We start from the raw sequence: 21,485 nt of genomic DNA on the forward strand, positions 1-21,485 counted from the left end.
GAGGTCTGGGGGGGTCATAGTGTAGTAGGAGACCTGTCCCAGAGACCTGAGAGGTCTGGGGGGGTCATAGTGTAGTAGCAGATCAGAAGTGTATTTCGGTCCTAAACCATTGAGTGACATAGGGTAAACAGACACAGAGCTGTCTGTAGCTCAGACACAACAGACTGCAGCTCTGAGGTCGGCAGCATTTTAGGATCCTCTTCCACAGCACTGACTGAAATAAAGATGGACGACACGTCTCCACTTTCGAACCGCTGTCCCAAAGCCGTGTTATCAATGTCCCGCCTGTACACCCGCCCAACCAATATAGAGTCAATCCCAGCGGCCAATCATGACGTTTCAGCGTGTTTTCATAGCATCAAATAACTAATAAAAACCAAACTGATGAGAAAAATCAACATTTTACCAAAAATAAGCGGGATCAGAACTACCTCAAATGACAGAAAACTGACAAATGTCTCTGTCATTAACGGGATTTGACAGACAGGCTGGAGACTGAAACAGTCAAACACACAGCAGACGGGTCTGCAACAAGACATAACATCAGATCTCAGCTAACACACACACACACACACACACACACACACACACACACACACACACACACCTCACCCTGGAGTTTGGCTGCTCATCGAAGACCAGTTTGAATGTGTCTGCCTGAGACTGACTGGCGTTGTCCAGACACATGTAACCACACACTCGATACACAGAGTCTCTGCAGCCAGCGGCTGGAGGAAGACGTCAGGAGGAGAGGGGAGAGAGAAATTATTATTATAGCACATTTTATAGATTTGCTTTCATGTGATGCTGTCTTATTGTAGTCTTTTTACCCTATCATCTGTTAATTTAATTACACATATTCATTTTAAGGTATTGATTAGTATGGCCTTTTGTTTCCTCTGTCAAAGCACTTTGTAAACTATTATGTTTTTTAAAGGTGCTATACAAAGAACGTATCTGATTACAGGTCAGAATGGTTGCCAAGGAGAAGGTATTAGTCTCCCTAAAAACGTAAAAATGTAACCTATTAGAGTCATCAACTAACTTGAAGATGATAAGGTTACTGTTAACCAATTTCATGCTGTGAATGGGAAATAGGACCTTTAGGTACATAATGTTAGCAGTACTTTGTTAGCATAAGTTTGCTAGCCTTAGAATGGATTCTGGTGAGCACAAGAAACACGATCCCTGTGTCCCTTCAGAGACGCCGGATAAAGAGAAGTTTTCTTCTAAGCTGGACTTCTGTTTCACCTTTCAGATGGTCCTGCATGACTCTCCATCCATGGCCGCTGATGTAAACACAGGGGGGAGGGCAGAAGAACCTGTGAGTCACGAAGGAGTCCAGACTTATTACAGAATCAATTATGAACATTAAAATATTAGACAACGCTTGCTTTTGTGTTTTAATGAAAACTCAACTCTGGAGTTTGGAAAAAGAAAATAACAGTAGCCTAATATTGAAGGAATTGGTCTCATTTTATTCTTTTAAAGGCTTTTAAAAGGACCTTGCAGAAAGGCAGTCTGGATGTCATTTTTTTCTAAATTGATGTATGACCCGGGTTTTTTATGATGACATTGTTGTTTGAATATGAGTGAAAGTGTGTTTGCGTCTATTTGAAACCGCGCTGCTGCCACTTGCCAGGACACTCTTGAAAAAGAGATTTTTTAATCTCAAGGAGTTTTTATATCCTGGTTAAATAAAGGTTTGAATGAATGAATTTAATTGATAACAGTAACATTTGAACTAGCAATGAAACACTTTGTTTTTTTAAAGTGAGTATACTTTAAATTTCTTGCATTTATTCAGCTAACTGTCTGAAAAGCTGTCCTCAGAAGCATCATCGAACCTTTTCTCGGTGCCGTAGGACTTCTGAGCGACCTTGGCGTGCAGGATGGTAACAGTCTGGTCTGCGTGAGCCTCTCTTACTGGTTCCCTCGTTATTCCCTGTAACTGAGAGCCTTGAAACCCCAGGTCCAGCCTCCTGATTGGACAGAAATGTTATCAGTCACAAACAACCAGAAAGAATTGTTTTTGTGGGTTCAAGTGGTGAGACATGTTTCCCTGTAAAGAACACTGACTGAGACACAAGTGAACTACAGTAGACTTTGGTCTTAGCCACTATGGTTTCTTGTTTTCTTCTCTGGGACACGAAGCATCTCAGACTCAGGACCCTGTTTTAAAGATCTAAGTGCACGGCGTGAAGCGCCTGGCGCAGGTGTGTTTAGGGCGTGTACAAATCCACTTTTCCTAGTTTCAAAAACTGCTAGTTTTGGAAAAAAAGGTGCCTGTGCCTGGTACATGGTTCAAAAGGCCTGTACCGCGTGGTTTACATTAATTAATATGTGTATTTGGGCGTTAAGTGCAATAAACCAATCCGAGGTCATCTCCCATTCCCTTTAAAATCCAGGCGCGTTTGTACCTTGGAGCATTGCTGTCTGACGTGCAGTTAGAGGACAAATGTAAACACAAGATGACATCATGACTTCGCTTAAACATACACGCCAACTTTCTTAAGCCAAGTGGTGTGCAATATTGTTTCTTGTACTATGGCAGCTGCACTTTATAGTGTTTTGATAAATAACTATTTCTTTAAACCATTTTCAATGCATAAAAATGTAAAACTCTCTGCAGGATATCAGACCCAAAGCCCATAAAGACCTTTCAAAATAAAAACAAGTTCTATTTGGCAAATCCTGTGCAAGAAAAAAGACGTGACATAACAGAGTGACTAAACAACGAGAACATTCAGGCTTCTGGCTGTGCGTCTGAGCGTCGTGCGAGAGCAGAGGAGAGCGACTCTCTGAAAGCAGCAGGGTGCTGGTTGTAACAAGAAGCCCAATAACACGACCGTCACACAGTCGCAACACACAGAGAACACGGCTGATCTGACATTCAGAGGCCTGCAGGGTCAGGGCCAAACAACAAGGGTCCATGTTCTCCTCTGCTCGTCAAATCCCAACAAAGATCTTCAGTTTCAGTGAAATGTGGCTGCAGCTTTTTGTAGAAACATTTACAACCTTTCTTCAAGTATTTCTTATATGTGGTGCAGGGAGGAAGGTTTCACCCAGACCATCCGTCGGTCTCTAACATCACAGTGTAAGATGGATTCTGCTTAGACCGCCGAACTGTTCCTTTTTATTCATGCAGCAGCAGATGTACTGTGTCAAAAATAAAAAACAAGTGATTCACAAATGATTAAAAGGGTATATTAAAGGAGCAGTTTGTTGTTTTAGCTGCCTCAATGTTCCCATCACCCACAGCTCCCCGCTCAAAAAAATCAGACAACTTTTGCTGGCTCCATTGTTGTTGTTGTTCGAAGTACAGTTTGTACTTCTGCATTTTTTTGTATGCCTGTGTCCATGGAGACAGGGGCGGCTCCTTACCGCTCAACAATCGAAACAGATGAAGAATTTAATAGTGTATTGCTGGAATCAGACATTGTGGGATCCTTTAGTGGTTACCATGAACTATTTGTTCATATAACTACTAAAAGTAAAGCACTGTAATTCCTTTGTATTCCATGTATTTATCACCGTCTGCAGCACCTTGACTGCTGCTGTATAAGAGAGCTGTTGACTGTGTAGGGAGGAGGTCGGGGTGGACGGATGGGCCATTAAACACGCTTTCAAACAGGGGAGAGGGGTTCGTGTCCCGGGGAAAACAAAAGACTATCACCCAGGAAACACACGATTGCTCCCCAGGAGTGTTTAAACCAAACTACAGAGCTGCTCCGTGTGGACAACAAATGGTAGTCCTGCTGTTAATGTGCACCAATGAATTTTCACATTGAGCTAAAATAGAGATAGACGGACGCTTGGTCAGGGGCCTGTGGCGTTGTTATTGACGCTATTTATACGTTATTGTCTACCTTAGCGTCAGATCTAAATGCGCTTTATTTGTTTGTTAGGTTTAGAAAAAGATTGTGGTTGGGCTTTTAAAAGGTACATTTCCCTGACACATGGGACGAGAACGGGACAGTTGGGTTTAGGAAAACATGGTGGGTTATGGTGCTGGTTATAAAATGAATGATTCTCTGACACGCGGGACACAAACCCCGGTCTCCCAGGTGAAAGTCTTGTGTTTGATCCAACCACCCAATCAACCTCCTTGTGCTGAATTTTGGCCTTTAATACTACTCGTTACCGTTGTCGCTCTTATTACTACGTCATCTTAAAGCACCACGGAGCTGATGCTCTGCCCGGTGCGTAACATAAAAAGGGTGCTTTCTGATCTGATGAGTTATGAGTTGGGAGTGAGAACTGGTTGTTTTGTGGCTGACATGCAACGTTACTTGGGAGGCAACGAGTCAAGAGCTTTCTAATTGTTGCAGGTTTTCTCTGATATGGATCTTCTCTTTATGAAATGACCGTCTTTCAGCAGTAAAATCCTTCTTTAAAATTGAAAAACTGACCTGCTGGTTACATCCTAAAAGCTGTCTACTAAACAAGCAGCAACCTAAATTATCCAAACACAGAGGTTAAACCACCATCCGTCTTTTAAATCAAACAAACATCCTCTCTATAAGTGTGCTGAGGTAGAAATACAACACGGCTCACAGTGTTGTTATTGATATTTAAGCTGCATTATTCTTCAGTCAGTCCTGATATCTGAATGTTTAACATGGAAATCACAAAACGTCTGTCTTTCTGCCAGGCAACAGAATCTAAACTTCATTTGGATGCATTGTGAAGAGCTGAACATGCTATACACGTGTATATGTCTATTTCCATTCAAAACATGGCTAAATACTCTTCCTTCTGGCCCTGACATCGCTCCTAGAAAACTACATGTATTCAGAGGAGAGCTCCTTGTCAGGGAGGAAAGTCTGCCCGGTGAGCTGTATACTGACGGTTTTGTTCATATGTGAGGGGAATCCCCCTGACCCAGTACACCTCTCTCCATGGTCCACAGTTCACACTCGACTGGCGGTGTGTGTGCTCAGTAGACCTTTACCTTTTCAAAAGGTCAGAGGTCAGCGTGTCGGGAGCTCAGACCCTCTGGCATTTAGCACCGAGAACACAGAATGGACAGAAGGAAGAGCAAAGAGGGGGAGGGGAGGAGAGGAACGCACTTAGACCGCCAAAAACGTCAATTTTCTGGTTCGAGGGTCAGTCCTCGTACCTAAACACAAGGAACGCAACAGTTAACTTAAAGCTCGAGGTTTTAAACACAAATCGTTAATGTCGTGAAACAGTCAGTTTGGTTATGTTTATGCAACAAAACTACTTAGTCAAGTTTAGGAAAAGATGGTGGTTTAAGTTAAAATCAGACGATCTTTCATTTCCTCAACGGTATGCACATGGCGCTGAACGTGACGTGACTTGTTTTACCGGTTAGTTCCTTAAAAAATAAATAATAATAATTGCCATTTTCTTTTCAAACAGAACAAGAACCCCTGCCTCCTGGGTGATAGTCCTGTGTTTGACCCCTTTACCACTCCAAATGACTTATATGGGGGCCTTTTTTGGGGGAGGACAGTCTCAAGAAGTGTGTTCTACTGAAGTAGAAGTACTTAAACAACTGTCAGTGCATTTAAATGTAGTTAAAAAAAAAAACAATTATATTTGTGTTAAGGCATTACCCTGATTTCTCAAACGCAACGTAAACACCTCACCCCGGTTAAAAGATGAGTTCTCATTACCCGGTTAACAGAGGTAGAGAACTCCTTCTGTAAGCAGGGTATTCCTCCATGTCTACACCTTAACCTATGATGGGTTTAAGCGTCTGTGCATGCTCCACCTGCCCCTCCTCACTCCCCTGCCGTGGTTTTTGAACTGGACATACTCCGTCAGCGCGCTGGGAGTCGTAGTTGTTGCTATGACACCATGCAACAAAACAGCAAAGCCTGTATCAGCTGGCCATCGGCAGCAAAAAGCAGGCGGTCCGTCGGTTTAACTCCGCGCCGAGGCAACAACGGACGTCAGGAGATGGCTAGTGTTGGAATTTAAAATGTTTTATGAAAAGGATTCACACATCAACATCTGAGATTCTGACTATTAATTGACTGAACCATGAGACCGGAGCAGGATTTAGCTCCAACACTAGACATATGATCCATCTCCGTGGCTGTCAACGTTGTGTGCACCACTGGGGCTTTTTCCGGGGAATGTCACCACAGACAGCCAGTTCATAATACTGAAAATGTAAAATCTCTCATCAGTGGACCTCAACCATCATTGTGTTACCTCATTTAGCCGTAGATAGTGACATGACAAAAACATCCCTGAGGTTATTTTTAAAAGGTAACTTGGATATTTTTCAACCTTGACCTTATTTTCCCATGTTTTTGTGTCTAAGTGACTAATGGAGATAGCAATCTTTGAAATTGGTCCAGTATTCTATTAAAATCCCAAGTCTAGGACCAGCAGACTCAAGGACTCCTTTGTCCCTCATGCCATCAGACTCTACAATTCTGGGGGGAATAGGGAAACGAGGACTGTACAGAACAGGAAAAAAGGAAAGAAGTGGTCTCTCTTTCACTGTGCAATTACGTAGTTAATAATCTACTTACATACACACCTGGACACTAACTGCTCTTAACTGTTAATTTATGCCAAAGGTCTATTTATAGCTAAAAGTTTATTGTTATTGTTATACTGTATTTTTATACTTCTTTATTTTCTATTCAAGTGTTTAAGCTGAAATCTGCTGCTGGAAATTCAATTTTCTTGCGGGAGTCATCCCAAAAGGATCAATAATGAGAGTCTAAGTCTATTAAGCATCAACAAAACAAAAGCTGCAATGTAACATTAACGGGCACTTGCGCACCTTTAATTTCCATCCACTAAAAGTGCTGTTTTTTTGCCACAAACAGGTTCAGATTATTATTCTAAGTGTCTGACAACATTTTGTAAGTATGCCTACAGAGATAGACCTTTTTGTTAAAGAGTAAAATCCTTTATGTTTAACATGAAATTGGTATCATGTATTTTTTTTTCTACTCCATGTAACCCTTGTGTTGTCTTGTTAGCCACCAGGCACTTGTTATGGTCTGTGTTGCCTCTTTACAAAGCATAATGTAAAAATAATTTTCACCTAGTTTGGTGTTACATCTTCTTAGAAAACTTCATTCTAACATATTACCATTAGTCCTACACTTATTATTGAAATCCATGGTCATTAAACCCATTCACATCAAATTAATCCTATTTTCTGAGTTAAAAGCCCTCAGATATTATGAATTATTTGGACTAATAGTTAAGGTGTGTTGCTGGATAATCACAGCCTTTGTTTCGTGTATGGAACGATCCAAGTTATATTTGGGCAATTTGGTTGAATCAAACCCATATTTGTTATATAGAAACTTTTGAAAATGGGTTAAATTTGACTGGAGGACAACATGACCAATTTAATCGGGTTGAGTTATTTTAAAAGTTAGAATAATTGTTAAATGTGAATAGTTTCCCTATTTTTTACTCCTTGGTGACAGTAGCCAACTGAATATTTTTGAGTTGTGGACAAAACGAGACATGTGAGGACGTCACTTTAGGCTTTGGGAAACACACTGATCCACATTTATCCCCATTCTCTGACATCTGATAGAGCAAACAACTATTCCATTAAATAATAAAAGTATGAATTGACGATTCAAATAATTGGTGTAATCCCTGACTCGTGCGCACTCTGCGCGCCAGCCCCCTTTCCAAACCTCTCCCCTCCGCGAGCAGAAACTCGTTTTCTCCCTCCCCGGTGTTCGGGTTAAAGGCGGCAGGGGGCGGGGGTACCGGGTTGGGTCTCTGCCTCCACAAATCCTTCTCCTGCCGTTTTAAGACCTCCACCGCCTCATTCCACCAGTGAGTATCACCGAGGAAAGGTCACGCGCCGCCCTGAACACATTTTCACGTCCACGCGCTCATTCCTCACGGCACGGCGAGGCTTCTCTGAGGAGAACCAGGTTGGGATAAACGACAGCAAACCGTGACCTGACCTCTCGTAACCCGGGACAGTGTGTGTGTGTGTGTGTGTGTGTGTGTGTCACGGGACTTTCTTGTTGCGGACGTTGAGTGACGACCCAGCCGGTCTTACCTGTCCCATCCGCCGGTCCTCGGTGCGTCGTGTCCGGCCAGCAGCGTCCCCAGGTGAGTCAGCGGGCTGCCCGGGTCCGGGGAGAGAGGAGGGGGGTAAAACAGAGCGGGGTCCGCCTGGGAGAATCCTGGCTGGGTGGTCGAGGTTTCTGGCAGATTAAGAGAGACAAGATCGGTTTAAAAAGAGCATTATTTATAACATGAAGCAGCTTTTAAACTTTAAAAGCAAAGAGAAGCAGAAGGGGATGAAAAAAAAGTGCAGCTGCACTTTTATGTGACTCTCGTGCTGTAATTACTTGTTGTTTTCAAGGTTCAAAGCACTTAACTGGAAGTCTCTTTGGATAAAAGCGATATTTAATGTCATGGGGTCTCTGCAGGGTGATCTTGAAGCTGTGCATCCTGCACGAGGACCGAAGGTGCCTCATTAGAGATGCTCAGTGTAGCAGCTGAACTCTTTAGTCGACAGAGATGAGTCGGATAGAGATTGATGACTAATCGCTCTGAGGAAGAGTAAGCATGTTCTGTTCTGACACTTTAACTCATTATTCAAGGAAACAACCGTCAACTGCAGTCAACATCAGCTGCTTCTGGCATACAAAACCATTCAAAAGCCCCCCCCCCATGACAGGCTACAAGCTGTCATGAACATTTGGGTTGTTGCAAATATGTCTATCTTCTTTTCTCTGAATGTTCTCAGTTTAAATGTTTCTAGTATGAGAAATATGTCTGTATTCTCCTCTGCGCATCAAGAGCTGGCTTCTGTCTGAGGTTTCTGTCTGCAAGGCAAGGCAGCTTTATTTGGGTAGCACATTTCAGCAACAGGGCAATTTAAAGTGCTTTACATATAACAATTAAAATAATAAAAGTTACAGTGCAGTACAAGAAATTAAACATTAAAAAGCAGTTAAAATAGTTAAATATAAAAGCAGATAAAAAGCAGACTTTGTTGACTAAAACAACACAGTCAGAACCTTCTTTTCCATCTCATCCATCCACAAAAGGAAGTTTTTCCTAATTGCTGTTGAAACAAATGCTTGCTCTAAGGGGAATGGTCAGGTCTGTAAATGAGTGTGATCTAGATCTCAGGACAATTTACAGATTTAGTAGATCACTTGTTATGTTATGGTATGACATTATAAAAACAATTTATTTGAATTTCTTTACATTTCTACACTGTTTCATGTGTTTGGAATGAAGTGAAAGAATGAAAGAATGAGACAATACAAATCTTATAACATCTTCTAGTCCTAACTCTAAAAAGGTGCTGTTGGCAGGTTTATCAAATGATGGGAGAGAGGGAGGGAGTGAGGGAGGGAGGGAGTGAGGGAGGGAGGGAGAGAGGGAGAGAGAGGAGAAACGCTGTGGGTTCCCACTGGTTGCCTGGAGGTGATGCTCGCTGCGCTGCATTGAGGCAGAAGACAGATCAGTTAGAGAAGACAGACAGGCAGACGCTGTATTAAAGGTTAATGGACAGACAGACAGTCATAATAAAGCAGATTTGTTTTAATACAAGTTAGAAAGTTTCACAAAAGTAAAAACTTATCTTAAAGTCAAAGAATGAGTTTGGAGTCCCATGTTTCCCAATAAAGTGAAAGAGAAACCATAAATGTATGTTAACAGTCCTCTTAGTGGTTAGAACCAGCAATATGTTGGCCACATCCACCATTACATTAAACGTTTGCCTTATTGTGCAACTTACAAAAAACTGAAACGGTTTATGAACATCTTTGATCTGTAAGATGTTTCTGTTAAGTTTCTGTTGCACTTTTTCACATTTTGTTTTAATTAATACACACCCCTCTCCACTTTAGCCACAATTTAAATTTATTCAACGTAGTGTTTACAAATTTACAATGCTTCCATGCAGATTTACTAGGTGCAAAAGGAAAATGCAGTTTTGCAGCAACAGTGATTTTGGAACCTTTCATGTAAAAACTCTTCCTCTTTAACAAAAAGGTTTATCTCTGTAGGGATCCTTGGTATAAATCTGTCAGACACTTATAGTAATCTGAGCCTGTCAGTTAGTGAACGCAAACTGAACGTGCGTAATTGCCCATTAAAGTTACATTGCAGCTGTCTTGCTTAATGCTGGACCAATTCCAAAGTTGTTCCCATCAGCCACTTGGACACACAACCAAAAGGTAAATAGGGTCCAGGTTGAACAGATTAATTCAAATGTCTATCTGAAGTCTGACAGTCAGAGTCTACGTCTGTGAAAGCAGCCTCAGTCTGGCCTACAGTCAGACAGATAATCAAACATGGAGACAGGAAGTCAGGCAGTGAGACAGGCAGGTAGACCGTGCAGGAAGTGAGACAAACTGCAACCAGTAGCAGAGTCCACATCTGGTTCCAATCTCCAGCTACTAACAAGAAGTGCTGTGTCTTCATCTCAGTGTGGGCTCCAGCTGTCACTCAAAACCTCCTCCAGTACCGACCACAGGCTCTCAGCCCATCTCACGGCACACAGTCCCCCGTCTCCCTGCTCTCCGGATGAACACATGCTCTCCATCTGTCTGTCTTCTTCTCTCTCTCTAATGTCTGAACCGCTGAAGAGCTGATCCGTGATCACTGCCGTGGGAAGCCAGGCTGTCAATCAAACTCACAGAGAGACTTTATCGTTTATGTAACTTGTACCACCCTACTTGACCTACCTGCGTTCCCCTTCACTCCTTCCCCTGCTGCTTTAATCCTTAACGTCTTTCTTTCAACCAGAGGAGATTTTCTTCAGTCACACTCCTATCATTGATTTCAGATGTGGCCACAGGTGACAAAAGTAGGGCTCCAACTAAGGATTATCTGTGAATTATTTTCTGGATATATCAATTAGTTGTTTGGTCTAAAATGTCAGAAAAATTATGAAAACGTCGGTCAGTGTTTCCCAAAGCCCAAGACGACATCCTCAAATGTCTTGTTTTGTCCACAACTCAAAGACATCCTGTTTACTGTCACAGTGGAGAGAAGAAACTGGAACATATTCACATTTAACAAGCTCAGAAAAAACAACTCGTGCCGATTAAGCAATCATCAAACTAGTTGCAGATTAATTTATTTGTGCATAACTAATCCATTAATCGTTGCAGTTCTAGACAAATTACACTTTTTCTCCTACACGAGGACTTGGTTCCAGACCGTTTTTGGCTTGTGACTTCTTTAAAGAAAGCTATGTGAACGGATTTATTCATTTGAAAACCTTTTTGAGGCATAAATGATTAAAATAAGGCTGTAAACCTGAGAAAAGACGGAAGGAGGAAAATCTGCATATATAAACTACATTTTCTGTTGCACTGATATATAGGTTTTCCCTTTTTTGTGATCAGTTTTCTTTTTTCTTTTCTTTTTTTTACATATTTAAGAAATAGAGAGTGACAAAAAATTACAAATAAATACACTGAAACGAGAACGTGTCCCAGGGCCAACAAAAAAAAAAAATATTTACAAATACAAATAATATTTAAACAGAGGAAAGACAGAAGGGAGGGAGACAAAACAACACACGCAGAAACAGACACACACACGCACACACACACACGCACACACACACACAGACAGACAGGCACAAGACAAGGGACCAAACACCTGGGCGAGTTAGAGGTCCTCACAGAGTCAGTGTTGCACCGCCATGTGTCCAGAGTCTTCCCTGGGGAACCATTTATCCGCACCGTGGACACTTCCAAATAAACCAAACCAGGTAGGAAGGGATCCACTTGCGGAAAGACATGTCATGTGGTGATTTCCAACGGGTTGCACTCATCTTCTTTGCAGCTGTAAGTCCAGCAAACAGCACGTTTCTGAGTCCCAGAGAGCTGAAAGTCTGACAGGTCATTCAGAATCAAGACCTCAACAGTAACATCCAGTTGAACACTGAACAAGGAGGAGATTTTGGATGCAATAAGTGCATAAAGGGCTGTTAATTATTTTCATGTGATGCGTATTCATCGGGGTGAGATATGTCCTTTGAATGAAATTGTAGTGAATCTGCTGATGGTCTGGATTGCGAGATACTTCATGCCAGTCAAGATCGAGGTCTGGGCAATCACGTTCCCAGATCCTCTCAATAGGAAGGGCAGAGCGGCCAGAGACCACCAAGAACTGATGAAGCCTAGACACCATACCACAGTTTTTAGGCTGCAAAGGAAATAATTTCTGAATGGGATGAATGGGCAAAGGCCTCTGCCAATGGACACTGTGTGCCTTGAGTGCCGACCTTAACAGCAGGTAAAAGAAGGTGGAGGAACGTGGTAGATCAAATGTGTTTTGCAAGTCAGAGAATGGTAACAAGCCAACCTGTCTAAAAATGTCTTTTAGACAACAAACTCCCCTTTGTTCCCATTGTGGGGCTGTTGTCGGCCTCCCACCAATCAGGAGTGCTGTATTATTGAATATAGGAGAAAAAGTGTGCCAGCTACAAGCTATAGTCTGGTTAAAATGAGAGATAATGGGGCCAAAGTTTAGTTGGCACTGTTTGCTAGAAACATCGGCAAAAATAACGTCATGGAGTGACCGAGGCTCTGTCATGGCACCTTCTGAGGTACGCCAGCAAACAGATGTGTCTGGATTAAACCAGGTGAGGAGGGGTCTCAACACAAAGGACCAGAAATAGTGTTGGAAGTTGGGAACTGAGAGGCCACCATCCTCTTTCCTTCTCTGTAGAGTACACATATTGAGTCGCGGCCGCTTGCCTTTCCAGATGAATTTAGATACTGCTGATTGTAATTCACGCCAGTAGCCAGCAGGAGGGGAGAGGGGTAGCATACAGCATACATTTTTACAATTCTGTTGTGGAGATCACAATCCTGCCTGTGTCATCTGACCAAGAGGACAACACTTTAAGTGGGAGATTCCGTTTGACAACAATGGACACGCCTTTTGTTTTTGAGCTTGCTGACGAGGATGCAATTATGTGACAGAATCTATCTGCTAAATGCCCGACATCCACCTGCAGTAAATGAGTCTCCTGTAACAATGCAATGTCAACATTTCTCCTTTTAGTAAGCCCAGAGTGCTGGCTCGTTTATGACGAGCATTCACTCTCACTACTCTCCACTACTCCAAACTAAAAAATAAAAGCTCACCCATCATCAAAAAAGCTGCGTTCTAAATGAAAGTACATACTACTACTGCCTTTCATTTCGCTAAATCCTAACAAAAAGTGTATCCAAAGTTAAGTCCCTCAACACACAAAACATGTAACACACATAACAACAGCAGACAAGACATTGATGCCAGAGGTAGAGAAGGGGGGGGGGGGGGGAATAGCCAGAGAAGCTAACAGTCAAATTCGGTCTGTGATCAAGATTGGATATGGGGCAGCAAAGATGGAACACTAGAGCCGGCTCACTCCCCATTACGACCCATTGTACCAACATGGAAGTTTCCTGAGAGTGGAAGTTCTCCTTTTATTAGACAGTCTCTAGTAAAGTCTTTCTATGAAGTATTTCAACTGGGTTCAACACGTTTCATGACAAACTGAGACTTTCTTCACTTGCAAAACAAACTTTTAAACTGACAAACATAATTTGTGGATTTCATGGCTCGATTCAAACAGGATTAAAAAAAACAACCACATGGTCCCATGGTTGTTCAACGGAAGGGCAGGGACTTCCCCTCTATAAGACGGCAAAATCATCTGTGACTCACCTTTCCTGCCTTGATCGGCGATGCCCAACTCGTCCATGATTGGCTCTGCTGACATTAAGACGGGGTGCTGCTCCGGTCCATCGTCACTCTGCTGATTTTAAGAGAACTGCAATGTTTACAGTGAAAGATCTCAGAGCTGCACAACAACTCATGAGTGTTTTTGGACTTAAGCCGACCTTACATCAAACAACTTTTCATGCGATTCCACTGCCTCAGACAAATTTTGAATATTGAAATTAAATCCCGAGAGTCTTACTGGATTTGGGGCGCCCTCCCATCGTCTTAATCAACTGGTGTAAGGTGGATGGTCATAAAACCAAGTCTGAGCTGTCTTAAGTCTTTTACTCGTCTTGACGTTCAAACAAAATCAATATTATCCTAAATTTTAACTCTTGGTAGTAAAATCTTCTGGTCTGTGACTGAAAACTCAGTGACATTATGACATATCTTTATATGTGAGATGGTGTCAGACTTTAGTCTTTTCAGAGTCTTCTGGTGTATGGTAACCAATAGTTGGACAAACAAATTCACAATTGGCAGATCTTGTTCTGGAGGAATAAAACAATGACTTCAGCGTCCATGAGCAGGTCTAAGACCTGCGTAATTCAACTAATGCAGCTGTCGACTTAACGTCAAGTTGGCCCTTGTGCTGCAGCTTGATGGTCTGTTGAAATGTTGATATCTGTGTAAACTAAACAAATCTGCCTAACCGAAGACAACTTTAAATGTCTTACAGACTCAAAAAACTGACCCTCAGAACTAGAAAAAGCAGTGAAAACATGAAATCTTCATTAATATTCACTTGCATTAGAGCTGCAACTAACGACTATTTTCAATGTCGTTTAATCAATTGAATATTTACTGGATTTATCAATTAGTTGTTTGGTCTATGACATGTCAGAAAAAAGTGAAAAATCAGTGTTCCCCAAAGGCCATGATGATGTCCTGAGATGGGTTTCATCCACAACTTAAAGATATTCAGTTTACTGTCACAGAGGAGAGAGGAAACTAGAAAATAATCACATTTAAAGCTGCAACCAGAGACATTTTCTGAAACTAATTGATTATTGCATTGTGACAATAACACTAAAATTGATAACAAATAAGAAGTTCCCTCATGGTTTCTTAGTGAGAGCTGACCTGAAATCAAGTTGGTTAAGATCCTTTTGTTGTTGTTCTCATTCTGCGCTGCAGGTTCAGTTTCTATCCTTCCAGATGTTTCCACATGCTGTAACAGTTATTTCTCAGGTCCACGTCCTCACAGCAGTAAACGTTAATTTAAAGGATGTCAGTGTCCATCAGTCACTTAAACCAGCGTCATGCCTTTCCACCTCAACGTACAGTCGATCTACAGTAACAGAGACTTCAGGGAAAAAGATGTGTGCCACTCTGTGTGTGTGTGTGTGCGTGTGTGTGTGTGTGTGTTCATGTTTACCCTCCACCACAGATCTGTTATCTGAACACTGCTCTATGTGTGTGTGTATGTGTGTGTGTGTGTGTGTGTGTGTGTGTGTGTGTGTGTGTGTACATTACTGTATCTCTCAGTTTGTGTGGATAAGGAGATAATCACCTGTTGTTGGGCTGCAGTTTTCTCACACACACCTTTTTCTCTTCGGCAAACAGCTTTTTCTTTTTTAAATTTATCTATAAGATCTAAAATGGTTTTTGGTTGACCACTGCTCGGTTCTATTTATAATTTAAACTCAGGAATAAACTTTGCATTCAGTGCCTAAGAAACAGTTACATTTGAATTATTAAATACAGATTCACACGCCAATAAACTGACTCTAATATGTATCCATTTAAATTTAGCTCTGGATTACAGGTGACCTGATCTGTAATAATGCTTTAATTAATTACAGTTGCTATAAACTAATTCACAGTGTCGAGAACATGTGTTAACATGCAGCCATTTGAAGTCTGCTCTACTTTTAATGCAAGATACCACAGATATGAGATAAGTCCACACACGTGGCCTTCTGACATGGCCGTCAGTATGCAGTAGTTAATGAATATACTGGAGCGCCTTCATGTAGGATTAGTAATCATACACCAAGAAGGAATGACACCACATATACTGTAACTGCATCAATGTTTGCCCGGATTGACTCGTTTTCTTTTCTCATTTATGCCATACCTACGTCAACACAGTACTTTAAAATATGCTGTATTCACGTAATAGTCCTACTAGGGCTGTGTATTCCCAATGATTTCCCAAATGATTGATTTGATTCCAATTCACAACATCCTGATTCAATTATATTTATGATTTAATTTTGGTAAGGTTAAGGGAATTCCAGTTACAAAACCAATTTTGCTTGGATATAAGTAGATTCTCAGACAACTTAAGCGGTAAATTGTACAAGCAAGAATTGTTTTCGATAATTAGAAACTAACAAACTAACAGACAGAAGCAGTGGGAGACCAGCAACTCCCTTGTTCTGCAATGGAAAATGTATTTTTTGTAATGTGTGTGGTGGCATTGAAGAGAGCAGAGATAACTTCTTTAGTTCCCCGGGCTGTCTGCAATATCAATAATATATATATTTATATATATAAATATTCTAACCCTAGTTTACACATGAACTGATATTTTCTTGTTATGTGTCTAAAACTACAGACAAGTACTTCATACAATCCCACTTAAAAAATCCAAACTATCCCTTTAACATGAAATTAAAAGCAATGTATTGGATATTAAAACAGCAAACGCCACCAGTGATATACTTTAACCCAACTCTCTATTTCCAGGGCGACAAGGTTGATAATTCTTTACCCTCAGAGAGATAATAATTCGTGTTTACCTTCAGCCGCTGTTATCTTACAGGCGGACGTGTCCTGCTGTCTCTTACAGTCAGAGGCTGCTTGAAACATCTCAATCTGATGAAAACAAACAGAAGAACTCAACAACATGTCTGTGTTTCCAATCAGACAGCAGGCAGAAAAACTACAAATAACAGTTGTGGTGATCAACCCAAAAATACATACCTGAAACCCGCTACAGGTTATCTACTGTGAGCAATTTTGGATTTATGCGGTATTTAGATTTTCTGTGAAAGAGATTTGTTTCGTTTGAGATGACACGAGACGCCAGAGGAACAGTTTGAAATCACATTTTAAAGGGTTAGAAAAAGATTGATCAGAACTGGGCTGAATAATACTGTTCTGACTGAAATGTGTTTGTCTCTGGCCTGTTTTGGCCCTGCATGCACATAAACAGCTCAAACTTCCAAATGTATCATTATTGCGTTAAATCAAATTTGTTTATCAGCGTATTCAATTGTGCAAAAACGGGGTTGAATGTTGTGTATGATAGAAGAGGAAAAACACTAAAATGAGGGAGTTTACAGACACCATCATCGTTAAGAATTCCCAAAAGAAGTTTTTTCTGCAAACTGAACATTTTTAGATTTTAGACTGATAGATTTTAATCTGTAATCTTTATTTAATCAGAGGCTTTTTTAATAAATTGATTACTCTAAACAATCAGCAGATGAAATAATCGGCAGATGAATCAACAATTAGCTCTTCAAACGCACGTCTAAGTTGATAAATCTGGTGAACTGTGACATTCAATTCAATTCAATTTTATTTATAGTATCAATTCATAACAAGAGTTATCTCGAGACACTTTAGAGACAGAGCAGGTCTACAACACACTCCATAGTTTACAAGGACCCAACAGTTCAGACATCCCACCTGATGCAGTTTTAACTTCTTGCACTAATGTGTATAATGTGTTCTGCAGAGTGAAGTCAGGGTCAGAGTCCACCTTGTGTGGTTTGAGTGGACATCAGGGGCGAAGGCACAGGAAGTCTGGAGAATACATCAACATGCTCCACCCCATCGGGGGCAGCTGTACTTGTTAGTGTTCAGCGGCAGATGATGAAGTTGTCTAAAGTGATAGTTTAGGTGTTTAGAGGCGTGGTTGTAGGAGCTACTTATCCATAGTCAGTGTGTTAGCTACAGTAGATGGCGGTAACTAAGCAATGTCCTGCTGAGGACTGGGAAGGAGCAGCTACACGTTTCAGGGGCTTTTCACACCTGAAAGTCCAAACCGAGGTTCGGACCAAGGTTCCTGTTTTTGTTACATTGTATACATTTGATGCTGTTACTTTGGGCTTCACATTGCAGTTATGCAAGCGCACTAAAGAACCCCACATTACATAACTACTTCCTGTCGTCATCCTACATGTAAGCTCCGCCTCCCAACACTTGTAATTGATTGGTTTGTGTACAGGCTTCCCCGTCCTCTCGTATCCTCTCTCTGGTGCCGGAGGTTTTGTGAGATTTTTCTAGCTGATCGCTGCTCCCGAGCCACACGGCTCTTTTTGTTTCGTTGCGTTGTTGAAAAGCAAGACACAGGAACTTTACTTGGTTTGAGGAGCTGCAGCACTGTACACTACTGATGTGTTCTCTGCTCTGAGCCTATCCACCGTCATCCTCTCTCATGCACACACTAAGCACGCGGCTATTCCTTAAAAGGGGCTCTAAGCGAGGTTGGGTAATGTTACTTGTTGACGTTCAAACTAGCTCGTCCCTTCCTTTCCCTCCTCCCCCTCCCCTCCATGCTTCCTGAAACATGAAGGCGCATTGTCTATGTAGCCTACGTGCTAACGATACAGCGGTGATGGCTCAACCAACTCCTTATTGTCAGTTATTGGCTGGAGGACTGTTGGTGTATGCTTCGTGGTGCAGGTTGTTGCCGTTTGTAGACCCTGGTCTGTCTACAAAGACCGCGTTTTTTTACAGTGTGTTCAGGGGACGGGCAGCTCACGGATAGTGAGGAGATGTTTGCTGTTTGTAGTCTAAAAAATGTGCGACATCGCTTTGAGCATCTTTAAAGGAGCTATGTTTCTCTTATTCCACATGACAGCCTGTCAGAACTTCCTGTATTTGGTTTCAAAGTCTAAGCCATGCAAACAATGCTTTCACACTAGTAATAAGCCACGGTTCTTTGGGCCGGTGTGTCGGGGAGGTATCACACCTGTGATTTTGGTTTGGGTAAAACTGAAAGGTCCAAAAGTCTGGAACAAACAAGATAAGTGTGAAAGCAGACATCTAGAAGAAACTCTAAATGAGTTTAAGTGTACACTATATTTAGAATATTTTCACTGCTTTGCCTCGTTTACAGACAGCCCTTTAGGACGGAGAACTGAAGCCGTTATCTCTTCTCTTTTCAAATCCACCAGACTCATTTAAAAAAACTATTTGAACTCACAAAGACAACGCCAGACCGGGCCAATGACTTGTCTGTGCACTATTATAGTTGTGAGCTTTTAAATGTTCTTTAATTTGTTCTATTATTTCATTGTGGACTAATTGGTTGATTATTTTCTCCATTAATGGATTAGTTGTTAGGTCTATAAAATGTGAAAAAATGGTTAAAAAATGTGGATCAGTGTTTCCTAAAGCCCAAGACGACGTTCTCAAATGTCGTGTTTTGTCCACAACTCAAAGATAGTTTACTGTCACAGAGGATTGAAGAAACTAGAACAATATTCACATTTAACAAGCTGATATCTGAGATCTTTTAGTGTTTTTCTTAAAAACTGACTCAAACTGATTCATGGACCATCATAATATTTGGGGATTAATTTAATAGTTGATAACTAATGGATTGTTTGCATCTCTAATCTTGTCTCACTTCAGCTTCGTGGATCTGATGGTTGTAGCTAGAAACTTACAATACATTTATTTCACCTTCACCATCTACTCCTCTGCTGCAGCGACAGTATATTTTACTGCCTGCACTTGAAAAGACCTTTAAAACAAACAGCCACTGTTTCTTATTTCGTGGTAATCTCACATTCATGCCAAGGGCAACAACTGCTGCGGCTCTATGACTCCTTTTAACAACCAGCTCTATAAACTCTGCATCAAACTGCTCCCTGATGTGCATTTGTCTGCTGTTATTTTGCTTAACTTTTTCAAATTTAAAGCAAATTCTCTTCCAGCTTAAACGTCATTCAGGTAATGATCCTATAATTTTAGTCCTTTGAATAAATCGTGCATCACAGTTCACATTTAAAGTGTGTGTGTGTGTGTGTGTGGGGGGGTAAATAAACTGTATTCCCAGAGGTGGCAAGAGAACACTGTTTTAGTTTGTTTAAAGTGTTAATTGAAGGAAATAGGATCTCTACTATTTTATTATATTTGGCGTTAACCGACTCGCAGCAGCCGTCGTCAGCAGCCCGTCAACGAGATGTTTAATGAGAAAATATCTCAGCTGAATGATTCTCTTTGTGGATAATTACAGAACATATGTCGGTCTGTGACCGACGCCGAGGGGGGGCAGGGTGTGTGTGTGTGTGTGTGTGTGTGTGTGTGTGTGTGTGTGTGTGTGGTTGGGCGTCTGTGATGCACGTGCTCAGTAGCAGCAGGATGGTCCTAGACTGTTGTTCGGTGAGGAGACGGTCAGGGAGACAGGAAAGGGGTGCTTGGGGTGTTTTTTTTGGGGGGGGGGTCACACTGAGGTCTCTTTGTCCCGCGCACGCTCACACACACACACACGACTTGGATCGAGACCAAACTGTAATCTGTAGTTTCGTTGAAAACACTCCTCTGTGGCGTTAAAATTAGTTTCAGTGCCTTTTAATTTAATTTCCAAAATGTCAAAACAAACTTTCTAAAGTGGTGGTCGGAAATAAATCTATTTGCCTTAAGACGCAAAAACATGGGATAACAGGGTCTGGGTTGAAAATTTAAAAAAAAATTCTTGTCTCCTCCCTTTTAAGATTTCATTTATTTGATTAGGACAATGCACATTGATCACCTTTTCTGTAAATGCACCAGTGTCAGCCAATCAGCTAATTTTCAAGCATAGCGCTAGTTACCCAGCATGCATGTCTTTATGGTGGGAAGAAACCCAAGCAAACTCCACACAGAAAGGCCCGGAACGACCTAGATTTGAACCCAGAACCTTCTTGCTGCGAGGCAGAAAGGCTAACCCCTGAACCACCAAGTCCGCTCGCTCTTCTCACTTTCTTACGTTCCACATTAAACAAGACTACCTATGACGTCGTTTGGCACGTGAGAGCATGTTTAGGCGTCGGTGCATTTTTTACTTCAGATCATTAGTTTAGACTTTGCAGAAAGTGGACATTGTTGTGTGGTGTGTTCTGTTGGTTGGTCCTGGTTTTAATGTCGAGGAATAACTTTATTAGACATTTTTGCATTTTTATTACACATCCAAATCAATTTCCAAAGAATAGTGTGTCTGTCATGCGTTAGGTTTTACTTTGTATTGATTTAAGGGAAAAAGTTGTAAAGGATGATACCTGTATCACAATATTAAGAAATAAAAAAAGTTTACTTTTGGCCAAGCATCTTTTTTATGCTAGGTGGTTTTTGGGACATCTCGCTGCTTAACAAATAAACAGGTCCAACATGTCCCTCTTGCTGGAGGAAATGAGAAAAACATGAACACGCACACAGAACACATTTAACCACAGGACATCCAACCCTGGTATGAAAAGCTGGACACATAAAAACAATATTTCAGGTTTTAAACAGTTCAACAGATCCTCCCGATTTAATGTGTGGGAAACACAAACAGTTTTTGTTTAAGTCTGCGAGATCTGTTACGTAAAGCTTGGAATCAAATCTATACTACCTGGGAAGTGAGAGGGAGGAATCAACAATAGGTGTTATACATATATAAGACCGGTGAGGATGTAGGTGATATTACTGCAGGAAGCATGAATAATTTGCTCCAAATGTTTGGCCGATCGTCTGTTCACTACAGAGATGACAAAATGTGGAAGAGATGAGAGAAAGGGGGCAAGGCAACGAGACAAACAGAGACATCAACAGAGAAAAGA

The 21,485-nt window shown here is 41.4% G+C and overlaps 2 protein-coding genes across 6 annotated transcripts in view; one reads left to right on the forward strand and one right to left on the reverse strand.

Annotated features, from left to right (window-relative positions):
• rbpjl (recombination signal binding protein for immunoglobulin kappa J region-like) overlaps positions 1 to 15,045 on the reverse strand; it is a 27,041-nt gene extending 11,996 nt beyond the window's left edge. Inside the window, exons 1-6 of the mRNA XM_034869981.1 lie at positions 14,803 to 15,045; positions 13,663 to 13,753; positions 8,027 to 8,174; positions 1,848 to 1,982; positions 1,252 to 1,322; positions 613 to 728 (exon numbers count right to left, since the gene is read on the reverse strand). Coding sequence (XP_034725872.1) covers positions 613 to 728; positions 1,252 to 1,322; positions 1,848 to 1,982; positions 8,027 to 8,174; positions 13,663 to 13,717 — 525 coding nt within the window. The 5' untranslated portion in view covers positions 13,718 to 13,753; positions 14,803 to 15,045. The remainder of the gene's footprint in view (positions 1 to 612; positions 729 to 1,251; positions 1,323 to 1,847; positions 1,983 to 8,026; positions 8,175 to 13,662; positions 13,754 to 14,802) is intronic.
• matn4 (matrilin 4) overlaps positions 7,779 to 21,485 on the forward strand; it is a 32,081-nt gene continuing 18,374 nt past the window's right edge. For 4 of the 5 annotated variants that reach the window (XM_034869975.1, XM_034869977.1, XM_034869979.1 and 1 more), the window contains exon 1: positions 7,779 to 8,079. The gene's annotated coding sequence lies outside the window, so the exon portion shown is untranslated. Of the gene's footprint in view, positions 8,080 to 19,527; positions 19,636 to 21,485 lie in introns of those variants that run through there. The other variant, XM_034869976.1, reaches the window with a different exon arrangement.

The sequence above is a fragment of the Etheostoma cragini genome, chromosome 4, assembly GCF_013103735.1.
Source record: "Etheostoma cragini isolate CJK2018 chromosome 4, CSU_Ecrag_1.0, whole genome shotgun sequence".
Taxonomy (NCBI): Eukaryota; Metazoa; Chordata; class Actinopteri; order Perciformes; family Percidae; genus Etheostoma; species Etheostoma cragini.